Source organism: Cucurbita maxima, unplaced genomic scaffold (genome assembly GCF_002738345.1).
Source record: "Cucurbita maxima cultivar Rimu unplaced genomic scaffold, Cmax_1.0 Cma_Scf00003, whole genome shotgun sequence".
Lineage (NCBI taxonomy): Eukaryota > Viridiplantae > Streptophyta > Magnoliopsida > Cucurbitales > Cucurbitaceae > Cucurbita > Cucurbita maxima.
In genome coordinates this window covers 3,610,244-3,620,806 of record NW_019272019.1, presented here as the reverse complement: position 1 = coordinate 3,620,806, position 10,563 = coordinate 3,610,244, and the positions used below count along the sequence as shown (strand labels likewise).

Sequence of the window (10,563 nt, the reverse complement as noted above, 5' to 3'; positions counted from 1 at the left end):
TTTGTAAAAGTTTTAACATGTAAGTAATTCACCGTGAAAACATTTTAATGCAAATTTATACAGAATTTTAAGATATTTAGTAAATGAAGTATCATGCTAGAATTTCGGTTGAAAACAAAAATGAAATAAAAGATGAAAATGACGGAGTCAAAATAGTCCATTTTTAAAAGTCGATCAAATTGGACATTTTGAAAGTATTAAGAACTTGAAAGTATTAAGAACTAAAATGATCATAAGACCAAAATGAACCAAAGCGAAAAAAGTATAGAGACGAAAGTAGTATTTAAGCCTAAAAACTATCATAATTTTGACAAGTGGGTAGAAAGTACCAAAGTTTAATTATTGATTTCTTTCATTTTCAAAATGGTATATTCAATTTTATGGACTAACTTTCCTAAAGGTGCACTTTTGACTAAGGCTAAAGCAAATTTAAAAACTTATCTAGCAAGAATAAACAGCCAGGTCGTGTCTAGCTTAGAAGCAAAAAAGAGCATTGCTATATACGTCTTCTAAATATCGCTAATACAGCAAGACATTGAAGCCAAGCAAAAATCACTATTTGACAAAGACTAGCTATCTAGTTAGGATAATGATCATCTCTCAGGACATTGACATCATCAATAAGAGAAAGTATAAAAAAGAATTCATTATCAAAGACAATTCTATGAGAATAATGCACATACCTGTTTCTGTCCAGCCAAATTTCCCCCGTTGATTTAGATCTTGAAACCACTGTACAATCTGTTAGGTAAGATAATATTACACTGGCAAGCATTATCGAATAACAAGAGTCCAGGGAACCTTCAAGGTCTATCAGGATGGATGAAGTTCAAAATTGGGATTTTTCAAAGATCAAATTAAGGACATGAGTAATAATTCTGGAAGACAATCACACATCATTCTGCAACTAGTTTAAAGTATAAAGTTCCAGTTCATATAAACTATAAAATGCATAGCGGGTTTGAGTGCCTTTAAAATGATTAAAATCATTTTTGTCGGGTTCAAACCACACTAAATATACTTTTAATCATTCAAAATCAATTTGATGTTTGGTTTCACATCCTAAATGCAATTAAACATCAAAATTAATTTTGAACAAGAAAAAAAAACATATTTTCAAAGTGATTGTTGTACACTATAAATTCAATTCAACATAGTGAACTTGTGAGTGACGATGACAGTTACAGCCAAAGATGCTATCAAGTGGCTTCCACTTTCCTTTACAGCTCTCAAACTCAACACTTGGAGACCGACAATTCTGCTTTGTCCTGATAGAAACTCTTAGTACTCTTAAACACTTAAAAAGTCATTTCAAACGTACCATTAATCTTCTTCACTTGAATTCGAGAAGACCATAGAAATCGAAGAACACCAAAAAAAAATCCGTGTGAAGTTCTTTTCGATATTACAACTATATGGAAACTTTTGTACTACTATCATCTATATTTAGTCACATCACCAATAGTTAAAAAAGAAGAATTTATTAAACTAAATAACAAACAAACAAACAGGGCAAATGGTCTTTTCCTTCTTTTGGTCTTGGTAGTATGATTCCATCGACTATCACTTCAAACTAGACTTATCTAGAAAGGAACTGGACAGTTTGCTTCCTTGTTCTTTAATTCGTTATTATTAGAATATTTTCTAGTAATTCCTGTCTGGCTTTGGTAGCTTTGGTATGTTTTATGTATGGCCTAGTCTTATAATCCTAAAACAAGAACTATGGTACTAGAAGTTTTCCTCAATCCTAAAACAAGATATTGTGTTTCCTCTTTGTTGAAGTAAGTTATCCTAATGTCTCCTTATGGCGACATCCATAGATCTTAGAAATTTTCGCTTGGTGTGATGAGTCGGATCTGTCATCAACCTGCTAGCTGAGGATTTTGAGTCTCCTGATAACTAATCAACACTTGCCGGGTAAGGAAAAGGGACTAAGGGATTTGAAGAATGGAAGAAGGAACTTTAGTGTTCGTACATAAATCTTGAGTCAATACTAAAAGTTACAGATCCCCTTCCCATCACCAGGTACCAACCACTCTCCCTACCTTTTTTATGTGTGTAATTCTGCCTTTCGTAGCCTATTTATATCTGTTCGTGCAATAAACTATGCACTCTACATTCAAAATTGTCAACTCATACTTGGCTCCCATTGACCAACAAAAGACGAACCCAAACAATGAGAATTCCCAAAAGCATCAAATGATAAATTAACTTCAAATCTTCAACCTTGCATAGAAAAAACGCCACTATATTTTCTGCTTCTTGGACAACTTGGTCAAACTCAGCAGCTGCTAAACATTGAAACGAAAGAGCATGACATCCCCTTCCTGCACAATATATTCTTTACCCTCAGCTCTCAACTGCAATAACATAACATGAAAGCTTCAGTGAGTGAGTGAGTGGAGGAAGAGGAACTGCTTTCACTATTCATGGAATTAAAACGCAGAAGCCTTTAAACACTTCCATTAGGATTTTTTTCGAGATGGACTGCTATGTTGTCATTTTACTACGAGTGAACTTCTCAATCAATATGGCTCCTACACAGAACTACTTAAACCTCCTTACAATGTTAATTAAATAAACTTCCTTTTGTTGGTGTGTTCCTTGAGACTTCGCGAACTTTAATGACCAAGCTTTATGTTGTCATCTTTTTTTTATAGTAGAAGCAAAGTGCTTCGGGTGAACGTTAAGCCTTAGTTGGTTTCTTTGCAGTGAATGAAATAGAGCTTCTGAAGGTATAGAGAAGGAGCATAGTGCTCTTTGAGAGTTCCTGACTTTTGCGATTTGTAAATTGAAGGCGCTAAATAAAGCTGTGCAACAATCCTCCATTAATTAAGTATCAAATCAGGGCATTTTTGCAAACTCCATTCGGTACCACTTAGGACGATTTCTTATCTCTTTGTTGGTTTTATGTGTGATCCTTCACTAACATAAAGTTTTCTTTGTTCTTTCTACCAAAATAAATTTTGTGGCACGGGAAAATCAAAATAATGAGAAGTTGAGATCACAAATCACGTGCAATTCTTGTTTTCTTAAAAACCAAGTAAAAATAAAAGGACACATGCAGTTCAACAGGTAAGAATAGGTCAAAATAGATAATAATAATAGTAAGTGCATATACAAACCAGTAAGTAGAAAGGACATAAATGTTCCGCATAAGAATCAAGGCATAAAATTAACTTGCAGTTATTTCCGTAGATAGATTAATTGAAGGGAAAATAGTTAATACAAATTTGTGCTCCACATACCCACACTTTTCTAGTAGGCAACCATCTTCATCAAGAAAAATGGAAGTACAAGAACACAGACACAAAAACGAATAGGGCCTCCGGTCATCAAAAGGAAACAAAAGAGAAGAAAACAACCAAGTCCTAGTTACAAGAAAACATCCCAATTAACAAAAATCATAAAAAGGGGAGCATCCTGAACCCAAATAAACCCTTTTTTTCTCTTTTTTTGTAAGAAACTGAGTTTCATTGAGAAAACGGAAAGAATATATGGGAGTATACAAAATATATATATACACACCAAGACCAAGCTAATAAATTATTATAAAAAAATTGATTAATGAACCCCATAAGGAAGCATTAAACCTCACTCCCTCCCACGTGTCCTCCAAAGACTTCTTAAGCCAAATACTGTCATTTTAAGGGAAAAACTAGCCCAATACACTCATAATTTATTGACAAGGTTTATTCGTATTGGCAATTGATAGGCACGACACAGAATTATCAAAGACTAGATTCTCATTAAAATCAAGAAAAATATATATTTCCTTCATTTACTTCGCATAACTATATCCATCTTAGAAATTTGGCCATTCATAGACACGACACAGAATTATCAGTCATTCTATTTGTAACATTGCATTTCAGCAACTTTTACCTTAACCTATTCCTCCGTCATATGAGAATTGTTTGAGAAACAAGGTGGCCACAAGCTATATCCAGTAGGCTACATCTCCTAAGCTATATGTTAAGCTTGAACTATATTATTAACTGAGCTACTGTCCACAGTAAATACTACATGGACTTGAACTTAGTCGTGCACTTAATTCAAAAGGTTCAGTCAAGTCAAGTAATTTAAGCACTGATCTTGAGTGAAAGATCCTGTACCATAAATATGCCACGTCTTATGCATACCATTTTAGAGTTCAAAACATACAGTAACGAAACTACCAACTTACAAGTCCTTTCTCCCTTGCTGCAGCAAATGAACCCGCAGCAACAAAATCGTCATAAGCCACCTATATAAATCAAAAAAAGAAAAATTCTAAGAAAAGGAAAATCTGAAGACAAAATAAAAGAAGAAAAGAGAAGCACAGAAACATGGATTATCATCACCGAAAATATAGACCATGAGTAATTAAAGATACGAGTAAATCCTTAGGCTTGTTGAACAGGCCTATTGCCAATTGACATTTAGCATTAGTTTGTTCATTTGTTTTCTCTTAAAATATAAAATTCACTGATCTGTATGAAGATAAGGTAACAATGGCATTATTTAATAAGTTGTACAATAAAGCTTGGTATTTCTTTTCAGTAAAGGACAACTTCAAACTCTTACTAGAACATTCCATTTTTCAGAAATTTAGAATTGACAAGAAAAACTTGTTTCAAGAACTTTGTATTTGATAAATTCACAAAACCATACTAGGAAACATTTAGGATGATAACTACTACTTATTCATAACGATAGAAGCATACAACTTTTTTTATTTTTAGTTCAAAGAAGCCTCCAATTTTTCTCCCTCAACTTGCAGAGGGGATTTTGATGGATATACTCAGTTTTATTAGTTTACTTGTTATAAGGGACAAAAGAAAAAGAATATAGATTAGAGGATATACAATAAGACTTTTAATCTCACCGTCTCTGCGCGAATGAACCCTCTCTCAAAGTCCGAGTGAATGACTCCAGCAGCTTGTGGTGCAGTCATTCCTAAATAAAAAATAATATAGATCTAAACAATTGAACACCGAGAGAATTCAAATCATGCATAAACTATAACGCTTAGTTCATAAATCAAAAAATCATGCAAGTGTGGAGCTTCGTTAATCCTAATTGTAACTAAGCTCACACGTAATGAGTATGAAAAACAAGTTAAATGATAAATCCAACTTAACTCATGAACTTTAGCTATTAAAATTAAAATTTTGAGGTTAGTAGCAATTTAACAATTTTTTTTTTTTTTTTTTTTTTTTTTGTATTCTTTCATTGTTCTCCCAATGAAAATTCAGTTTCTCATAATATATACATTATTAGGGCCAAGTATGGAAAATAAATAATAAAAAATCTGATTCGACATAGAGATCAATTAGCATACATCAACATAGGAATTTTCCTTCAGCACCCATAATACACGCATGTTAGGAGAGAAGAATCAGGTCAATGTCAATTAATTTCCTCAAATTAGTAGAACTGAAGCAAACCTGATAGTATGGTCCAGGCTTTTGTTTCCTGTAAAGGCCCCACAAACGATCTCTCAGTTAATATAAAGATTGTATACCAAATACTAAAGTAATTGTCCAAAACCCTACCTTTTCACCCGAAGTAAAATACGTACGGAGTCCCAAAAGGTTATAGGTTGCCCTTATAAGATTTCCCAGGCCACTTTCACTTACACCAAGAGATTTTAAATATTCGACCCTTTCTTCTGACGGAAGTTCAGAAAGCTCAGACTCAACCTGAAAATATGAAGCCCCTCAATTCAGATTTTCATCAGACATTGTCAATGGCTTTTAGTCTATTTCATTTTGCAGAAAATTATTGAGACTTGAGGGAGATATTTTTAGAACACCCAAAAATTTGTCCCAGCCCAACCTGTGCAGAAACTGTCACTATTCCAGATTGCAACTCTGAAGCAAGACTCATAACTTCTTCAACATGAGGATTACTTGCAGGCTCCGCTAGATCAGATTCTGCAACATTGGCCACATATATGACCGGTTTCATTGTGAGCAGGCAAAGATGCTTTATAGCATCCTTTTCAAAATCTGTTAAAGTTACTGATCGGGCTGGTTTCCCATCCATAAGGACCGTCTGAATTTTTTCCAATGCAGATTTCTCGGCTTCTTCCTTGAAGATATAAGGGAAGAGAAAATAAGTTTAAGTAATATGCGTGAACCACGGAAGGGTAAAAAGAAAATACGAAGAGACGGAAGCATTATTAGGAATCATGATGACCTAAGAGGCACATCAACAGAAATGTGGGAGATGGGATCCAAGAAGACACTGATATAGGGACACTATTTGTTAGGAAGGACACAAGAAATGTAACATATCCATGAATTACATCAAATTCTAAAGATAAAAGAATTTTAAATACAAATTCACTGTCATATGGTTATCATAATCTGTATTGCATCTTAATGTAAACTCGTCGTACATTAAGTTATCTTTTCAATAGGGAAGCAAACACTATTAAGAATTTCAAATAACAGTCATTGGACCAGCCTTTGATGTTAAAGTTAGCAACCTTAGTATTTAGTTCCTTTATTGGAGTATTACATTAATGCATACACATCTTGTAGCCACCTACGTCCAATGGAATTTGGCTTAAATGACCCGAAGGTTTGGGTTTGTTAATTTACCATCTTCAAAGTTTTAGCGAGGGTTTGTTACTTTCCATATCAACAGAGCACAACTATTTCTCTTTTATTCCTCTTCTTAAATTTTTCACGAGGCATGGGATTTACCTTTCTCACGGCAATCACTTCAATTCTTCATTTCTTTGCTTCACTAATGTTTTCTATTATGGTCCTGAAATAGTCCACAAAAGACTAAGCCCAAGCAGATAAATGCCTTAAAAAGGCACGTAATTAGTTGGGATGAATTTGATTGTCATTATAAGAACAAGAGCAAGCCTGAGCAAACATTTTAATTTCAACATGAATGCCCCCAAAGCATGCCATCATTTCAGTTCTTGACATATTTGATCTGGGTTCCATCTTGTACTTGAACTGAATTGACATTTTTAATAGCCTCAACTAAAGGGCCTTAGATGCCTGCTATTAATTAGGCTTTGAAATCAAGTAATTTAATTTACACATAACCTTTCTTTCCATTGCCAATGACAATTCTTCTTTGGCCAAAACATTTTAAAATTGAGGTTAGATTTTTACAAACAAATTTAATCATGCTTTGAGAGCAGTCTAATAGTTAATTAAGCACATCAATATAGGAAAGTATAATTTATAGCAACAAGCAGGCTTGTGAGATAAACACACCTTGACTTTAGACTGTGAATCCCTTGCCTTGCCTTTCTTGAGCTTCTCTAATCTTTTCTCAATCTGCATCTCTTTTAAAATGTACAATTTAGTTTTGATCAGATCATCAAAATGACAGAGCAAAGAGACGTCACATTCAATGAAATCCAATGAATTAGTCACACGACATAGATGGCAGAATAGCATGAAACAATTTATGCAAATGAACCACATTGTAAGACAATGTCCCAAGGGTTATCTTTCTCCTCCGCACGTAGCACGTACATTTGTATGCATCCAATATAAACTTCAACAAGAAAAGCAAATATTAAACATTGCTTACTTGATGCACCCAACTTAGGGAATGATCTAAAAAATTATGTTTTTCACTTCTATTTTAAGCTCAAAAGTAGAGACCAAAGCGGCAGCATAACTAATACATAGTTCTTCAATTTTTATAACAATCTCCTTTGACATGGGTATGGAGGTCCCTTACTTCTCTCTTTTCACCAAAAGTAATTTCTTAAGAAAGATACTGGTAATAATAATTTTTGTCATCTCATCAAATCACTAGCACTCAAATTAGACGCCCAACAACCGATGCTCGTTCATCAACGTAGATTGGACGTCCTTTATTTTTTATCCTCCAAACTAGGCTTAGGGACTACTCATCCCTGAGGCCTTTAGGCTGTGTGTTTCTCTTTTGTATCTGTTTCCCATGAAAATAAATAAATAGAATGGAAAAAGTAAAAGGTACTTAAAACAGCTGTATTAACCCAGTCAGAGGACATGCCATCTCTTCTTCAATCGAACACGAGAATTTTTGATTTACAATAATTTTAATCGAGTAATAAAAGCTCTAGCACAATCAGCTCTATGTTATCATAATGAATCATCAAGGAAAGAAGAGATCAAAGAGGGGACAAAATGCAAAACGTCCAAACAGCTTCTAAGACAACTTTTTGTTTTTTTTCTCTGTAGAACTCTAAAGCATGGGATCTCATCAAGTTGCCCCCTTTTCCCATATGAATCTATGATGAATTAAGATTGTTGGGAGAAGAATGCAAAATTTTGCATGATTACAGCCTGCATTCCGAAAGAAGCAAAACTTGCATTGAAATATATTAAAGGTTTCAATGACATTACCTGGTCCAGATCTGAAAAAACAAGCTCTAAGTTAATCACATCGATATCAGTTTTTGGATCAATTTTCCCATTGACATGAACAATGTCATTGTCTTCAAAACAGCGCACAACCTGAAAAAATAATAATAAACTCTCTATTGGCACAAAATGATGTACTGAAAAACGCAAGAAGCACCCAGATTATTCTTAGAGCTTCCACGACATTGCTTAACCTCACTGACATGCAAGCGTCTTGCATAACAGAAACATAATATAAGAGAATGTGTACGCTGAGGTATAGGAAGAAAAGCTTATACAAATTTTACAAAACAAACAAATAATTCAACAAGTTAAAGTATGTTTTTTAAAAAAATGATGTACATTTTCTATCTTAGTTCAAAGTCACGAGACAATTGATATTGCAGAGAAATAACCAGCCAGTTCATCTGTTATGAGGAAAAAACTAAAGGATCAAGTAGAAAAAAAAACCTGAAGTATGGAGTCCACCTCGCGAATATGGGATAAAAATTTATTTCCCAATCCCTGCAGTAGAAAAAATGAAGGAAAATTACTGTTATTATTATTTAATCCTATAATTACCACGACTGAAAGACAAATAAAAAGGAGATTCCAAATGATTGGGATGCATGATGAGAAAGAACAATGAGGTGAGAATAAACATTACCTCTCCTTGACTGGCTCCTTTCACTAACCCAGCAATATCTACAAATTCTATCGATGCTGGGACCGCTCGCTGAGACTTGCTGAGCTCAGAAAGTTTATGGAGACGGGGATCTGGAACTGCAACTACTCCTACATTTGGCTCTATTGTACAGAAAGGAAAGTTGGCAGCTTGGGCCCTGCCATTTTCGACCTACGAAGGTAACATCATAAACAATGGGTGTCATGCGAGATTGATATAAATTTCCTATTCCTAGTAGAACTATAAACTATAAGATGAAGTTATCCAAGCTGCAAGAATAGATAAGTAGTTGGAAGTTAAGTAAGCATTCACAATCAAACACAGAACAGTACAATATTTCTCAGAAACGGCATGATTATCATCAGTACAAGACAAAGTATGATGTAGCTTGCATAAAAAATTGTTAAAACTTATTCTGAATCGACTTTTTCAGTTAAAAAATATTGAAATCCACCACGTTCATCACCCGAGTGAATATTTAAAAGCTATCATGATAAAATCTTGAGGCGTAGCCTAAACATGTGAGTACGCGAATCAACCGCTATTACTGACTAAGGAATTTAGACCAGAGAAATTCGAAAATCCACAGAGAGCAGGGATTTATGAATGGCTACTGTATATAACTACCTACAGTAAAATCCAATAGTTCGCAACTCCTGCTTCAAAAAAATCACAATCCACTGGCTACGACAACAATTCCACATCGGATTCTTCAATGTCCATGGAGTTTTTCCGAAAGTAAACAATCATCTCCATGGCGCTAAATCCAAATAACATCAAATTGAATCATGAGAGACATAGAGAAAACAGCGGAGATTAGCTTACGACGGCATTGAAGAGAGTGGATTTTCCAACATTGGGGAGGCCAACAATTCCGGCTCTGAGGCTCATGCTGATCTTGGAAGAAGAAGAGAAGCGTCGGCCAACCACCATAACACGGTCGAAATGAGAAGCTCTGGAGAAGAGTGAGGGAGTTCCGAAGAAGGAGGATTTGGAGGGGAGAAGAAGAGAAGGAATAATGTGAAAGCAAGCTGTTCTAGCCATGGTTGCCGCCACCCGCTGCAGCTCTCGGACCAAAACCGAACAGACAAACCGATGGCGATGAAGCAAATAGTTATCGCGGGGAATGAAATTGAAAGGTGTAAATTGAGAGATATTCTGCGCCAAGCCAAATGGTTCACATAAGCCCGTTGGGCCTTCATTTTCCCTCCTTTTTTTTTTTTTTCTTTTCTTCCCTTTTTTCTTTAAATATATTTATACTTCAAATAAATTGATTAAAAAAATAAATTAAAATTTATATTTAATTTTAGACTTTCTACGCGTAAAAATTCATAGAGTGTATTTTTTTATTTATATATATAAATCTTTAATAATAATTTCATATTTTTATGACTATTCTTAACTAATTTAATTTATTAGTAATTTTTTAAATATGAATATAGATTTATTGATGGAGTTAAATTAATCACGATAATTAGCGTTTCAATCATTGTAGTCGATAACATATTTAAGCATAGCTAAACTATAAAA

At 34.2% G+C, this 10,563-nt stretch overlaps 1 protein-coding gene across 1 annotated transcript; it reads right to left on the bottom strand.

Annotated features, from left to right (window-relative positions):
• Positions 1–1,948: 1,948 nt before the first annotated feature.
• LOC111477062 (ribosome-binding ATPase YchF) lies at positions 1,949–10,207 on the bottom strand. Its single transcript, XM_023121018.1, has 11 exons — positions 9,859–10,207; positions 9,016–9,204; positions 8,820–8,873; positions 8,352–8,462; positions 7,227–7,289; positions 5,821–6,075; positions 5,538–5,684; positions 5,430–5,457; positions 4,868–4,938; positions 4,187–4,246; positions 1,949–2,360 (listed from the first exon to the last, which is right to left on the bottom strand). The coding sequence occupies exons 1-11, from the start codon at positions 10,075–10,077 to the stop codon at positions 2,292–2,294; spliced, it is 1,266 nt and encodes a 421-aa protein (XP_022976786.1). The 5' UTR covers positions 10,078–10,207; the 3' UTR covers positions 1,949–2,291.
• Positions 10,208–10,563: the final 356 nt, after the last annotated feature.

Bases quoted from the DNA above. Each gene is read 5' to 3' on its own strand.
- LOC111477062 (XM_023121018.1), bottom strand. From the start codon at position 10,077: ATGGCTAGAACAGCTTGCTTTCACATTATTCCTTCTCTTCTTCTCCCC. The intron at 8,874-9,015 runs GTAATGTTTATT...TTTCTACTGCAG, and splicing joins AAGGAGCCAGTCAAGGAGAG to GGATTGGGAAATAAATTTTT. The intron at 7,290-8,351 runs GTAATGTCATTG...AAAGAGATGCAG, and splicing joins TTTTTTCAGATCTGGACCAG to ATTGAGAAAAGATTAGAGAA.